This window comes from Pinus tabuliformis, chromosome J (assembly GCF_031772625.1).
Source record: "Pinus tabuliformis cultivar Carrire ecotype Pingquan chromosome J, CPIR1, whole genome shotgun sequence".
Taxonomy (NCBI): domain Eukaryota; kingdom Viridiplantae; phylum Streptophyta; class Pinopsida; order Pinales; family Pinaceae; genus Pinus; species Pinus tabuliformis.
The window spans coordinates 1550837-1566921 of NC_142295.1; the positions used below are offsets into that span (position 1 = coordinate 1550837).

General features: G+C 36.6%; 1 protein-coding gene across 1 annotated transcript in view; it reads right to left on the reverse strand.

Moving 5' to 3' along the window:
- Nucleotides 1-3674: 3674 nt before the first annotated feature.
- Nucleotides 3675-16085, reverse strand: part of LOC149225119 (homeobox-leucine zipper protein ATHB-15-like) — a 79024-nt gene continuing 66613 nt past the window's right edge. The window contains exons 3-18 of the mRNA XM_089376922.1: nucleotides 9754-9857; nucleotides 9513-9603; nucleotides 9284-9379; nucleotides 8629-8742; nucleotides 8362-8445; nucleotides 8032-8187; nucleotides 7872-7946; nucleotides 7660-7763; nucleotides 7281-7467; nucleotides 6906-7082; nucleotides 6737-6811; nucleotides 6425-6559; nucleotides 6009-6334; nucleotides 5807-5915; nucleotides 4329-4478; nucleotides 3675-4185 (exon numbers count right to left, since the gene is read on the reverse strand). Of these exons, the coding sequence (XP_089233048.1) occupies nucleotides 4036-4185; nucleotides 4329-4478; nucleotides 5807-5915; nucleotides 6009-6334; nucleotides 6425-6559; nucleotides 6737-6811; nucleotides 6906-7082; nucleotides 7281-7467; nucleotides 7660-7763; nucleotides 7872-7946; nucleotides 8032-8187; nucleotides 8362-8445; nucleotides 8629-8742; nucleotides 9284-9379; nucleotides 9513-9603; nucleotides 9754-9857 (2133 nt within the window). The 3' untranslated portion in view covers nucleotides 3675-4035. The remainder of the gene's footprint in view (nucleotides 4186-4328; nucleotides 4479-5806; nucleotides 5916-6008; nucleotides 6335-6424; nucleotides 6560-6736; nucleotides 6812-6905; nucleotides 7083-7280; nucleotides 7468-7659; nucleotides 7764-7871; nucleotides 7947-8031; nucleotides 8188-8361; nucleotides 8446-8628; nucleotides 8743-9283; nucleotides 9380-9512; nucleotides 9604-9753; nucleotides 9858-16085) is intronic.

Consider the following 16085-nt stretch of genomic DNA (forward strand, 5'->3'; position numbering starts at 1 on the left):
TGGATGAAAACTAATTTTTACAAATCTTCTATCACTTTCCATGGTATATGTCCAAGGCTAGAAAGGGTGTCAATGTTCCTTCCCAAATAGTTGTGTTTAACTTAGGTGTGATGTATCTTGGTTTCGCCTTGAAACCAAATTCTTATGGGTTTAATGATTGTATTTGGTTGTATGAAAAATTGAAAAGAGGATCCCAAGTCGGTGTTCTTCATGGCTTTCTTTATGTGATAATTTTTATTAAATTTGTTCTTAAGGCTACTCTAATGCATTTGTATCCTTTGCCTTACATCCTTGTTGATATCCAGGAGAAAATTAAAAGAAATACTTCAGCTTTTTGCGGAAAGGAAATCAAGAAAAGAATTTCATCTGGTTTAATGGAGAAAGTTGGCAAAGCAAAACTCCTTGGGAGATGGGTATCTAAGAACTTCCATCAATTTGTAAAGGCTAACAATGAAGAGTGGGTGGAGGTTGATCAAAATAGATGGTCTCCAGGAGCAAGTTATATTCTCAAAATTATCAATTGGGTTTAGCATCAGTTGTTAAGGAGGAACAATGATAATCCTCCCCATTCAGGGTCAAATCCACTTCTAACATGTTTTGCTCTTTCTAAACCAATTGTCAATGGACCATGAGAAATATCTTACCCTTACGAACAAGAGTGTGGGGTGCTTGGTTATAAATAAAAGATAAAAAAATATAAAATTCTACTCTCCAAATATATTGCTTCTCTCTCGATGTAGGATTGGATAACATTTGCCATAAAACCTTCAACCAAAGCACTTATCACATGGGAAACACTTGTATTGGCCTTCCCTGTTGTTAGAAATTGAAAATTGGTAATGAGACAAGCATTTCACTAGAATTGATCCATGGGTTGAGTATGAAGGTCACCATAGAGTATAAAAGGCATTGCTAACTTCACTTGGACAACAATATATTCTTTCTCTAGCAAATGCATTAGCTCATGGTTATAAATCCTTATAGTAACATGGATGTAAAGAGGTAAATTACATTGAGTTAGAATGCTAGTTTAGATTAAGAGTGGACTCTTTTTCCATTCGAAAATTGTAGTGTCTCTTCATTAGGCTAAATATGAATTAGGATTCATTGATTTGGTTAGAAAACCCCATTGGTGGATAATTACCAAGATAGAATATACTACTAGCTTTTAAGAAGATCACGTAAGCATTGCTTGGTGGTGGAAGCCAATCTAGAAACTTGAAGCCCCTTTGAAATCAAGAATTTTCTTTTGGCTTGCATTATCAAATAAGATTTTAACATGGAATGTTTTACAAATAAGGCAATCATAGGGCTGTACTATATGCATATTTATAAATGTAATGACGATGTGGCCCATCATCTTCTGATGGAATATCTTTTACTAAGTAGGTCCAAAAACAGATTACTTCTCTATTGAGAGACGATGTAAAAAGGGACAAGTCATTTGATTGAATACTTTAATTTTTAGATGAAGCATTTATTAGTGGCAGAACATAGAGCTCTCCCAAGTTGCTACATAATGACTTCGTTATCCAGAAATGTTATGTTGTTTGAGGGAATGTTTTGACCCGTTTTGAAGTATTTTATAGGATTATATATATCCATGATGAAATAAAATTGTCCTTGAGGATAAAAATTATGATGCAAAATGAATACTTAGAGATTGATAAAAAATCACCCAATTGGTTTCTTTTGATGATGCAAGCCAAAGAAACCCAACTATTTGTGGTGTTAATGGTGCATTATATTACTTTTCATTTACACTAGGTCTTAGAAGAGGTTCAAACAATTACACAAAACTTAGAACTATTGCAATATCACTTTAGACAACGATGGAGAATGGGGTTACAAGTTTTGGGACACTACAAATTATCTACTGATTGATTCAAATGGAACACTAAAAATCTCAACATCTTGCTTGTCTCAATCTTCGAACAAGTCAAGCTCTTAATCCTCGAGCAAGTCAAGCTCTCAATCTTCGAGCAAGTCAAGCTCTTGTTGGATAACTTCAATCAAATATCCTTAATTAGCATTTTTATTGAGCATAATGCACATGTAGGTAGTATTTCAAAGTAGGTTATTTTACTTGTCAAAGATATTTTTGGAGAAACCAGTCCACAAGGAAGAAGGGGATTAGCATCAAGAATCAAGAGTCTTTCTCACCTAATTTATCCTTCCTTGGGACATCTTAGAAATGTTGATATTTACTAGCCATTTTTTTTGCGAAGTTCTTAGAAATGTTGATATTTACTAGCTTATTTTTGCATAGTTCTTAGAAATGTTGATATTTACTAGCTTATTTTTGCATAGTTCTTAGAAATGTTGATATTTACTAGCTTTTTGTTTTTGCGTAGTAGTTGTTGAGAGGCATCATGCCTAACCTGCTTTCATGCTTACATTAGAAATTTGCTTAACTAAACTTTGTATTGTATTCTTGATTAGTTTTATTTTTGGGCATGCTTAGAGTATGTATGTCTAGTTGTTGGATATATGGAAAGTTGAGTAGGATCTCATTTTTTAAAATTATAGACAAATTTCCGCTATTTGTTGGATTGTGAAAGCCTCTCAATGCTTTATAGAAAAGGTCAAGAGAGCCCATAAATCACAATAATTGCTAAGCGCTCACAAATCGAATAGCAGAATTCGTGAACTTGATATGAGGAAAACTCCATGGTTAAGCAAATTTGAGATAAGAGGAGTTTTTGGATGGGTGACCATCCCATGAATCTTCATTACCAAGTGCAAGCCCTAGAGATGATTATTGACAATATGCTATTCATTTCACTAGTTTCAATCTCATTTTTTCACCTTCATGAGCATCACCCAATGCAATGACTGCTAAATAGACTACTCAAAATTATGAAAACATTAATTAGCTGCAACTAATGCTCATGGATAATGAACATGGATAATGAGTTACTCTACCCAAATAATTTCATAAATGATATCTCACTTGTTTAAAAAGGTGCTTGAAAGTACATATCAAATGTTCTTTTTTTCACTCAAATGTTGTTTAGTGAATATTATTATTTTAAGGAAAAAAAGTTTATGAGAACTTTGCTCATTATATAAAGACTTTAGAGAAAAGCTCTCCTAACACTAACATGTTTTACGGTGTTTATTCTTTAAATGCTCATGGATTTCTAGCAGCTTGGTATAAATTATTCAGCGTCCACATTACTTCTCTTATTTTCCCTCCTCTTCGGTTGGTCTAGGATTTACCCCTTTTTTGTTGATATTCTTATTTGTTTTGGTTCTTTACAGCAATCTTTGGAAATAATTATTATATTGTTTTTGGTCCTTTAGTACCATTTTTGAAATGAATGCATTATGCATTATGACATTTGGCTTTGTTGAGTTTTACTATCATGTTTGATTGATTGGCTTAGTTTAGTCATTTACATACAGTTTTATTTCTTTCTATGTTCCGACTGAATTACAAGCCATGGACTTTGAAGACTCCCTAAAACATATGAATTTGAAATACAACTTACAAAAATGGAAGCCATCAAAATCTACTCTCCATGTCATTCACATTTATCCTTTTCCCTCTGCCCTTTGCTACTGGTCTCTGCTTGCATATGAAGTATGGATTCTGGAAAGCATGAAATTACAACCTTTGTTTTGACAAAAAAAAGGAAATCTGCCAAAATTATCTGTAACAGCCTGCTCTGTTTACGGGAACAACCAATAGACTGAAATTCAAAAATTGTTTGGCATAAATATCAAACATTGATGGCGTAGAATCATATTGGCACCCTCGACATCATCACTTGCAACAATTTATTCACTATATTATTTCTATCACTATGAGAACTTACTAATGTTTCATTCATCATGATAGCTATATGAGCAAGTACCCGGACCAACAGCAGAGTGATAATATTTGCATTCTTTTACTTGCTCATTTTGCTTCACCTGTATTGGTGTAGGATGAAGCCCTATAAAGAGAAGCTAATGACATACAGTAGGGCAGAAGATCACATTAACAATGTAAACTATTGCATTTATATGCAGAGGTTTGCATCCTACAAGTCAGGTTAAAAATGACCAATTCACAAACATGACTGTGACAACGCAAATGCTGTTATCGCTGTCTAAAACATTCCAAGCCATTGCTCTCTCATAAGCAACAGGTCTTCCATTACTAGAGATCCGAATACCTGCTGGCATGTAGGAGTATTCCTGGAGAAAAAAAAGACAAAACACACTCTTAGCCACAAAAGCAACGAGAACTGAAAAGATATGAGCACTACTATGCATTGGTGCAGACTACATAAGGTATGGAGCTAATGTTGCTGCCATTGTGCAATATGTTTTCTATCCACCTGTTGCAGGACTTGAAGCAAGTCTTTGTAAGCAGCCTGTTTCTCATTTTCGGGAACTGTTTTGAGCCATGGAAGTCCTGGCAAAGATGCCGCAGTTGTTTCCAGCATGTCTAGACCTGCCTGATTTGCAAAAACATATTCCGGGATATGCTGGCCATCACAGACATCATAAGCAAATTATAACTGTGTATCAGAAAAGATCCACAAGATGTTTAAACCTATCCAAAATGACATTTCAAGTAAAACAACAATGTTGCAGTTGGCACATCTGATAACTAGAACAATAGCAAGCCAACATGCAATATGTAAGCATGAAAATTTGTTTGAACTTCATGTTGATTCTGAAACCAAACAAGACAATGTTGCCACCCAGCGGTCATCTAGAGTGTGGCAGTATGGCATGTGGCTCAAATTGCACCTACAAACTTGTGCAACCTAAAGAAGTTCCTACATAAATATTGAACTTCGCGAAAAGTACAGAATTTATAGCAATATTCCAGTGAAACACACTATCTAATTTTGAACATTAAGAATCTTCAGAGCAAGCTCAAAGTTATATAGATAAGTGGCTAAGTTCATTTGAGATTCCATATGTCATAGTTCATTATCTACAAGAAGCTAAAGTTATCCGTCCATGATCTCATAGAAACAAGGAATGAGAGCCTTTGAGAAATAAATTTGAACAAAGAGGGGATTCCCTAGCAGGAGTGCTAAGCGTAAACACTTTTAGCAGACAAACCCTGCCTTATGGCAATAAATTTCCACTTGCATAAACTTTAAAGATTTAAGATGGGCATTATGTCATGGAATAGGGAGTTGGTGAGCAACCAACAACCAAGTGCCGCTTGAGACGACAATCAAAAAAGACAATTAGCACACGGGCATAGACAACTGTGAGGCCTACAAGTACAACTGACCAAATCTCAATGAATGCATTCAAGAGAATAACTGCTAAGCACAAAAACTATTTAACACTAGAAATTCTAGGGAAAAAAGGAAGAATTTCCTGAGGAAAAAAAAAAGGCCTATTTACACATGGCGTGTCAAGTTACAGAAGGATAATTGAAGGTTGAATGTTGCAGCTTTTGAATTTTTGCTTGTTCAGAGGAAAATAGTAATGCCGGTGGTCTGACTTCAGCTTAAACAATATCATGTGTACTTGACCTTGGACACACCTCGACTCTAGTATCATCTCCTTTCTTGTATAAATATTGTTCACCCCTATTTTCAATTCTAGTATACAGATATATGACATGCCGATTCTATTGCATCTATGGTCAAAACACTTATCTCAAAACAAACAGGATATCAACTTGGATTCAAACAAGAAGAAAAAAATTAATCTCAATTGGGTATTTATCTTCTACTCTATTTGCTTCAGTACAAATGTCCATCAAAGAATGATTTGACTACAAGAAAGCCGGTGCAGTAACTGATTCAAACCTCTTGATCGAAAGAAACAGATACATATTAAGTACCTTGGAAGTACAACAGATTATTGCATCCTTGTGGTTCCAGAAGGCTTTGAATAAAATATCAGCATTTACAGCTGTCTCTGTTTTGAACAGGTCCATACCAAAGAAATTTCTGCAATCATAATAAATGACAAAGTTTAAAAGAAGAGGGACAAGAAGACGCGTCTGATAGGCACTAGTAGATAAGAAACAATACATAGCATACCTATATTTCTGTACAATGTGATAAACCAATATTTTAGATTCCAAACTGCAAACAGATGGATTTCTCCCTTTCTGTGAAGTTTCACAAGCAGGCATGATTAGAACTGCAGCTTTTCTAATAAATTCCAGAACCCTTTGAGCGTAATGGTGTGCCTTTACTGTCACAAGATCCCGTATTTGAGCCTCATAATTGAACTGAAATGCTACAGTTAGTACTGATGAATAACATAAAACATCAGGATCTCCAGCTGTATGAAATCTACAGCCTTCAGATCCACCCTCTAAATGTGAGGTCAAATCTAATGTTCGGGAGAGACAGCACTGATCCTGCAATTACAACCAGATATCAGAATGTCCCAAAATTATTGAGTACAGACACATCTAAACCAAAATTTTCAAGTCACTGAAGAGGGTTACCTTGTAATTATTGATAGTTATAATACGAAAACCTGATGGGAGTAAAGGAAGCTCATCAGATAGTGATGCATCAACTGGTGCAAACACAAGCTGTGCCCACCCACTGGCAGTTGTCCCACTTATGCCATTACATAGCTTTAAAAATCCATTGATGACATAAAACATATTAGCTTTTAGAGGATCCAAAACATTAAGTTCTCAAAAAATAGCTGTCATTGCTTATAATCAGGAAAAAAAAATTAAATCAATTTGCAAATTGAAATCGTTTATTACAAACCTTGAAAAGTTAAAAAAAAAAATCTATAGAAATACCTGGAGAATAAATGTTTCATTTGATTTAATGTTGGTCTCTTCTCCAGTGCTCTCCAATTTTATCACTTCCAAGGTCTATAAAATCAGAATACCAAATTGCGAGATCAATTAGAGATATACCCACATTACAGATTCAATAAAGACCTTCTCGAATCTAACTAGTGCCCACCTCATCCTGATCAGCAGACTGGGTCAAAGGCAAGGAGACCTGCCTAAAGCTGCCATGCAATCCTGCTGTTTGTGTGTTTTGACAAAAAGATGCTTTATAATTGAAATTAAGTTCATAGTCCATCCACTCAGTTCGGTGTTCCCTCAGAAAACGGGCTAGCATTGTAGGAGAAACCTCCTGAGAGCCACAAAAATGATTATTAATTACTGATAGTTCTTCTGTCAAGCTCATCTCAAACATCACATTAGATTTTAAAATGAAGTTTCCACAAGGCCCACAAAGTTTTCCAGTATCTTCACATTCAATTCCAGTTACTCCACATACATCTTACAAAATCAATTATTTAACCAGACATTTACTGGAAGTGTTCTGAACCTGTAAAAGCAGGGAAGCTTTTACACTCAAGATGCCCATGTCTGTTGAACATAGGCTATTTGACGATGACATTTGGTTTCTGCAATTTGACAAAGACTTTACACAAATAGTGACATCCCCCAGCCCATCTTTGGACAATGACATCCAGCCATCATCAGGTAATGTGTTGACTGCCTCATTAAAGCCTCTGCAAATGATTTCAAAACTCATATGGTCATAAAAACTGATCATATTTATCTAAAATATGGTCATAAAACTGATCATAAAACTCATATGGTTATAAAACTGATCATATTTATCTACAATAGGAAAGCTACATCTGATGTGAAATCCACCTGTTGGACTAGCATTATGAATCCTAACATTTCTTAAAGCCTACCTGCAAAGCCGTTGACTGTATGATCGTACATTACATGGCTGTTGGAGTTTTTTTGATAAGGAAATCATTTCCGGTTGAACTTTACCTTGAAGATGATAAGAAGCCTGAACAAAGGGATCTATTGTTTAGAACTCAATAGATAAATTTCGAAGTAAATTAAATTGATGGTTTAGACATAAGAGATAGAAACATCATTATCAATATGAGTTTACCTCAACTGTCATCTTCTGTGCAAAGAATGTAGATGACTCATATAAGGGACGAAGTGCTTCAGGGACACTTGAAGCCTGCCAACCTCAGAAACAAATCCACTAATCCCAATAGATAAGAACCAAACAATAGTCAAAAGAGTGAAGTACAAAGAAAGCATACCTCTAAGTTCCTGTGATCAACCATGATGACTAATGCTCCTCTGCCTTCACAGGGTCGGATCAAATACCCACTAGATAAGAGTTCACCATGCACAAAGCTTTGAGACTGTGATACCATAGGCATACCTTGAGCAGCAGAGAGAGATCTTTCACAGATCTTCAGCATTCCAGTTTTGACAAAAACCAATTAATAAACAACAAATCTAAGATATTTGACATGAAAAATAACAAAAAGGTGAGCATGTGAGGTTTTGTGAAAACATAGCCAAAAATAGAGTATTTCATGCTGCAATTGCTTAAACTACGGAAGAGAGATGTTTGTGATTCATACCACCAAGCTCCCATCTTCTAAATTTGAGGTATATCGTAATGTATAGAAACTCCTTGGTGATGCAAGAGTTATTGGAGCATACATCTATAAAACAACATTAGGATGGCTGATAAATACAAATTATCTGTCATTTTCCAAATACTCCAACACTCTAATATAGACAGAAATGATCATATAAGAGAGAAATATAATATATATCAATACATAGTCTCCACATTTTAGTAGTAACAGTAAAGGAGCTGTCTAATTACAAAAAACAGTTGGAACCTGTGTATGTAATAGTTCCAATTTCCGTCCATCAGTTGAATCAAAAGTCCCCAGAACCTCCATCTGCCGGCAGTCACAAAGCCAAGATACCTTATCTCGCAAGGCTTCAGCTACCTGAGTGAAGTTAATGTTTCAGTAAATTTCTTGTAAGCCATCAATCAGTACCTTAAAACTTTCAATACATCTGGATACAAAGGTTGTTATATACAACTTGTGAAAATAAATCATAAGAAATGATTTAGTACTGGCCTCAAGATCCCATATGAAATATCTAACACCTAATATCTATGACAGACATGTTGCTTTCTACTCACTGTCCAATATATATATTATAAATTCATCCAGAACATACTTAAGAGTATTAACAATCTGCCACATCAGTAATACTGTGTGAGTGACCAACATTGAGGGTCTCACTGCAAAGTAGCACGCAGCTATTACAGCAATTTTCTGATAAAAATCAAAAGTTTATGCCCTTTTGTGAGTTGCAATAGAATCATTACTTTGATAGGAAGATTGACTAGCAAGCCATATATGATATTGACTAGCGAGCCATCACTTGACAAAATATTAATATTTTCTTTTCCACTGGGTTTGCATCACATATAAATAAAAGGTCTGTCTACAGCTAAGCAAGCACAATGATCAAAATCACCTCTGAAGGTTCCAAACTAACAACACCCCATGCTTGCACAGCCACTCCACCACAAGCATGTGCAACAGCCACCACACCAATGGAATCCGGACCAGGCTGGCATAACATTATTAAGCATCAAGATGAGCAACCATATGCATCTAATACATGACAACTGAAGACATAGTCTAAAACCTTTATAATGAAGGATCGTGATAGTAAAATAAATAAATTTTATCATGGCAGAAACCTTCATCCCAGGCATCTGGATCCAGTCCACAGCAGTTCCTGTAGCTTTTGCTAGAAACTCTGTCAATGTCTCCTCTGCTATGAAAAACAACCTGCAAACAGCTAATTGAAAATTGAAATGAACGTGATTCACACTACAAGACAAAATCACATATATATTCATCCCTGACAAAACTCAATTCAGCATAGTTCAGACTGCAGGACATTAACCAAGAGAAGGTTATCCCCTAACGAATACTCACCTGGAGGTACTTACACTGTATGGAGGATGTTGCGGTGAGAGTTGCTGCCGTTGCCCGCTTGTTACAACTGAATCAGAGCTGGTGTCATTTGCAGTCACTGCCATCTTTTCACAAATTGAAACATTATGAATTAACCTATCAGTTTTGCCTAACAGTAAACCTTGAAACATCAAAATCTCTTTATCTTTTAGCAGACAGGAAAAGTGTGTATATGCAAATAAAATAACTTTACAGCAGCCCAAGTGGTTAGCTCAACCAGTAGTCGCTAGGTGGCTAGTTCCATGCCCCCAGGTGAGGCACAGTAGTCTATACTTGCAGGTTTACAAGGATGTCATCCACAAATGTAGGGAAGCATCCCCTTGGGTTTACCCGCAAAATTTTCCTTGGAATAAAATAAATTTACAGTTATTCAGACATAACTCAAAAAATGACAGTAAAGCACAACAACATTAGTTTAAAGTTTAAACAATAAAAGATTCCAATTTTTAGCTCTGATGTCAATATGTGAGTGTGATATGCTTGACTATTTTGGGTGAGTTTTGAACCATCTCTTAAGGAATGGGATAATGACACCTTGTTACTCCATATAACTCGAACAGAAAAGCAATGTCCCACCATGAGTACGGGATGGGGGGATGCGGGTGCGGGGAGACACACAAGGGGGACGTGTAGGAGTACCCTCAAATTTTAGGGGGGATGGGGAGACATCGGGGTATATAATTTTTAATATATAATATATATAGAAAATTCAAATTCATATTCAATAATGAAAGCATAAATATCTTGATCCATACATAATTGAATTAAATAATGAAATGCATGGATTGATATTCATCGTTCATACTGGTACATACATCATTCATCCATACACCATGAGATTCAATAATGAAATACATTAACCCATATTCATCATTCATCATTCTTGAATCTACATTGATTTAAAAATTAAATTTATCATTCATCATTAATTGTTATACAGCAAATTGACACCCTCATCAGTTCAGAGGGGAAAGACATGATAGCTGAAGCAAAGACCAAGATCACATGCCTTGTTTCCACACTAATGCTGGCTATGCACTGACAACCGGCTCTATAAAGCTTCTCTGCAAGCCTAAGGGTGCATTAGTGACCCAACTAACTCTAGTTGCTAGTTCGGGAACAGCATTAGTGGACCCTAATGAAGGTCAAAGGGTCAAAGGAGCGAATTGACTCATATATATCTAGATATTTGCTCCTAGATCCTTAGAACTTCATTAGGGTCCACTAACGTTGTTCCCGAACTAGCAACTAGAGTTAGATGGGTCACTAACGCACCCTTAGGCTTGCAGAGAAGCTTTATAAAGCCGGTTGTCAGTGCATAGCCAGCGTTAGTGTGGAAACAAGTCATGTGATCTTGGTCTTTGCTTCGGCTATCATGTCTTTCCCCTCTGAGCTGATGAGGGGGTCAAACTGTTGTATAACATTCATCATTCTAGAATGTAAATTGATTTAAAATTTAAATTCATCATTCATCATTCTAGAATCTAATTAGTACTAACTACTAAGCAAAATAGACTATAATAGTTACCAATGTTATTGGAACTGAACCAGTGATCGAACCGAAAAACCCTTTGAACTGAGAATTGGTCAGAACTGGACCGAAACCAATAAAAAAATTGACCAAAAAACTGGTCTACCAAAAACACCTAAAATATTTAAATTTTAAAGAAAAACATATGTATTAATGTACAATGTACATCCATATGAATCCAAACCATTTATACACGAATAAGCAAATATACTCAATTATATAGCATGTAAGGGTGCACATAACCAAAATAGTATCAAGTGCAATCCATCTCTGAACCGAAAATACATCAACAAACAGGCTCTAGATGGCCTCTAGCATCCAGAAAAAATCATGCTACAACAAATACCTACATATCATCAAAATCAATACCTATATTGGGATCTTCATCATCAACATCTCCCTCTAAGCATTAAAATATGATAGAAAAAACATAGCATGTCAAGTCAAGATTTTATTTGAGTTATGGATACATTTTTAGTAGGGTCACGACAGAGGAGTTCGATAACCAATGCCACTAACATCAAGGTACATAGAAGGCTTGGTGCTCTTGATTAAATACTAGTTCCATACCCTCTTACATGACAAAATCCAATGGAAATGTTGCAATCCCCCTGATCCCCAAATCCTGAAAAAACTGTTAAGTCTCTAGCTTTCAAGTGAAATCTAAAACTCTACTTTTTCCATATGAAATCCAATGAGGTCGGAACCACTCTCAAACACCCGGAGTCATTTCATAGTGATGTTAAAAATTTAAGTAAAAGTGACATTCTCCTTTATCTTTCATTTTCATCCTTTTACTTTAAGAATTTAACATTAGCATGAATTGCAAAGCGATAATAGGGCCATAGGATTGAATATTAGGCTTCCCCACACAAAAGTTGTTGAAGCTCAAAAGGGGTGCTTCTAGGCACACCCCATTTTGAGGGGGGTGCGCCTAGAAGCACCCCTTTTGGGGAGACGCTTCCCCTACACTAGGGAAACGTTTTCCCCTGTGTCTCCCCGCTTCTCCCCAAAAGGGGGACGTGGGGAAATGTTTCCCTAGGCATCCCCCCATTCCAAGTGCGTGGGAATCGTGGGGTGCATGCACCCCACCCTGGGGGACGCATCCCCGTGGAACACTGCAAAAAAGTATCAAGATAATCTATATTGTATAGGAACAAACAAGTCCTTTAAACCAAGACTGAGAGCACATGTCACATGAATTTGACCCTAGGAGGGAGTTTTCCGAACTATTAGTTGGCTAAGGTTTACAGGTTGTTCATAAACCCTCCTACTTGAAGGAAGAATAACCTTTCTAAAAGTAAAATATGACTTTCTAGTATCCTAGCTAGAATAATGGCTTTATCTAAAGCACCGGGCTCAAACAACCTTACCTCTGTTCTGATCTTTAACCATGGGTTCAATATTTATATGTCTTACACTATGTCAGCAGCAAGTCTCAACTCAAAATCCAAAACTTCAAATCTCTGTTTACTCTTCTTCAGACATCTTGTTCTGGAATAGGTGCATCACATGACCACCTGTAAGGTTTCTCCAAGTTTTGATTTTCTCTCTAGGTTGTTATATCTGTAAACTCCCCAAAATCTTCGATGTGGTTTACAGTGATCCATCTCTCTTTATTGGTGTTGAAGGGCAGTATTCAACTTATTTTCTTGCTTATGTGTGCCCTGCACTTGAAATGATAGCTTGATCTTACTCAACAACATATGCACTTCAACATTACCCTGGAAATCATAAAGCAGGATCTTTATTTTAAGGTTATAATAGACTTTGGGGTTGGCATTTTGTCTTCCCATTGTCTTTATCCTCCCTAAAGACGTACTAAATAACATGTGAAGAACCATCGCTCTGCAGAGAGTTTTGGTGTCAGTTTTGATCTTGATTCACATATGCAAGTATCTCATTCAGTGTTCCCCTTGTGCCCTTCTCAATGTTTCCTCTTAAGGCATTCTCATGTCCTTGCCAAACTTGAGCCTTTTATCCAAATCTTCCTTGGTGACTGATCACATGTTCATTTTTACGGTTTTCAGAATCGCTATCTCTGTTATCTCTCTAGTGATCCTAGTGGTGACCAACAGGCTCACTTCACTGTTTGCCCAAATCTCAAATTTTAAGCTCTAATACTTTTTAAGGTTTTCAGCATCACTGTCTCTGTTATCTCTCTAGTGATTCCTAGTGGTGACCAACAGACTCACTTCACTGTTTGCCCAAATCTCAAATTTGAAGTACCAACTTGCAATCTGCCTGCATTCAAAATGACACTACCACTAGAACTACAGGAGTAACTGAAACTAAAGAAAAGAAATATGGTAGTATTGAAGCTCAAAATTTAAAGATAAAAATAACAACAAAAACACAAAACATATAGGGCACTGTTACCCACCTAAGTGGGTAAACCCTAGGAGAAAAGTTTTCCCATTCTGGCAGCCCTATGATGATTTACCGATAGCTATCCTCAAAGGCCCTCCAGCCATGATCTGGTCAGTGCTTTATGACATTTAGCTTGCTTATCAGATGAAGGTGGATCATCCACTGTAAGGTACATTAACCACTTTTGTAATCAAGCACTTTAATTTGATGTTTAAGGGCATTATAGTATGTGTCACAGGTTGAATTGGATGATTGAACACTTTCGGTTGTATTCTTGTTCCCATGTTTCACCTTGGTGGTTATCCGCTGCCCCTAGCCTAGTGTAACCTTTCTTGAGTCATTTCTTTCCACTAGCCAGGAGGGGCACACATAGGCGGCACTGATTGACATTGTTTGTCCATGGCAATCCATACTTAACACTTTTCACCTATCGACTGTATCCACATCCCATCTTTGAGTTGATTGTTTTCTGTCGCCAGTATTGGTTCCCTGCTTTCCTCATTCTTGAGTAGGGGCTTGGAATCTTTGCCCTAGAAGGTTGATGCAGCAGAAAAGACAAATCACGATCCAGAATGATAAAATGCAAAAAATTAAAAGTTGACTGTGATATAATAAAGTATGTGGAAAAAAGCCTAGCCCAAGCTCTACCCCCTCATTAGCCCTCACCCAGTTCTTGGCTGATGTATGAGCAAATCAAATGGAAGGAACTTTGAATATCCCAATCCTGATGAACAATAACTACATCTTTAAGGGGTAACTGTTGAATTTGTAGCTATGGTCAGTCTTCATAATTAATATTCTAACTCTTGATGTATTTGAAATGATAAATAATGCATGTTCTTCATGACTTTGTCAAAAGAGAAAAATATATGACATATTCTTCATGTCGGTTTTTAAAGGGAAAAATTAATTTTTGATATTTGAATTTTTGGTTCCAAAGAAGCCAAGTCAGCCCTCCTCCTAGTCAAGTTAGCCCAGTCATAAGGGCACCCATTTGACCAGCCAGTTTACTCTATATATGAGGCATTCAACTTCCTTCCCAAGCAAGAAACTCAATCTGTCTGAGGCAAGTAAAGAAGCTAATCTGAGGCAAGCGAAGCAGTTGGATTTGAGGCAAAGAAGGAGATTATCTAGAAGACCGAATCTCTAAGGAAGGTGCAGGATCGAATTCTTGAGGAAAGGCAGCAAACCAAATCTCTAAGATGGTGCAGGACCGAATTTCTGAGGAAAGGTAGCAGATTGAATTTATGCCCTAGCAGATCAGATCAGTGAAAGATTGTTGGGCAGACTTATCACTTGACAAGGAGGCAATGGACGGGTTTGACTAGATGATCTAGGTGTGTCTCTTGTTGAACTAACGAATTTCTCTACGGAAAATGTTGTTGGGTTTCCCAGTGTAAATTCTTTGGCTATCTCTTCATGATCTTACTGTCATATATGGTATATTCATATTGTTAACGTCTTTTGTGTAATTGCTTAATGATGGATAAGAATATGATAATAATTAAATCATTAGAAGTAATTATCAGTTTAGAAGACCTCTCGAAAAAAATCAACATGGGATCAAAGACAAGAGAAGCCTTGAAGAAGAAGTTGTCCTCATTATTATTCTCTAAGGCTTGATTCTGTCTCTAGCCCTAGAAGCAGAAGTAGATTCCAAGTCAACGATGAAATATCCATAAACTGTTAAGGCCAAAAGTCTGAGTCCTAGTTAAATATCACAGTTTGAAATATATACCAGAGATTGTTTGTGTTCTTGGAAGTCCAAAACACTATGTCTCAGTCTTATTACAAGAAGGCTGAAAAGGATATCTCAGTCTGATTGAATAAGGCCGAAAGGCCTCAGAGATAATCTTAGGTAGGCCGAAAAGGCCTCAGGGCAAATGATAGAAGGCCAAGTGACTTCACAGGTGACCTAAGAAAAACGAAATATCACAGTCAACCTACAATTTTGTTTTGGTGTAAAATCTTTCATAAGGCAGAATCATTGGAGCTTACATTGTTTACAAGAAGAAGTCTTGAGCATAATCTTGTGATATTTTGTTCTGACATGATCGTAAGTATACTAAGCATCTATGACCAAGGCCGAGAGCCTCAGTGGACAAAGCAACCTTATCAAGTCAGCATACTCTGAGAGAACCCTCAGATCTCTATGATAAGGAGTATGCCATCAGCCTAATCTCAGATGGTACAAACATGAAGCCGAGATTCATAGTGCTGAAGTTTATTTGATCATAATACTACTTAGTAAAGTCCGAAGTATCCTAGTTTGTCTCAGTAGGCCAAGAAAGTTGAAAGGTTGAGATTCTTAAGGTTAGGCCTTAGTCCAAAGTGCCTCAGGCCGAGATTATCTAAGTTTGCAGAGGTCAAATGAATAAGGAAATTTTGGTAA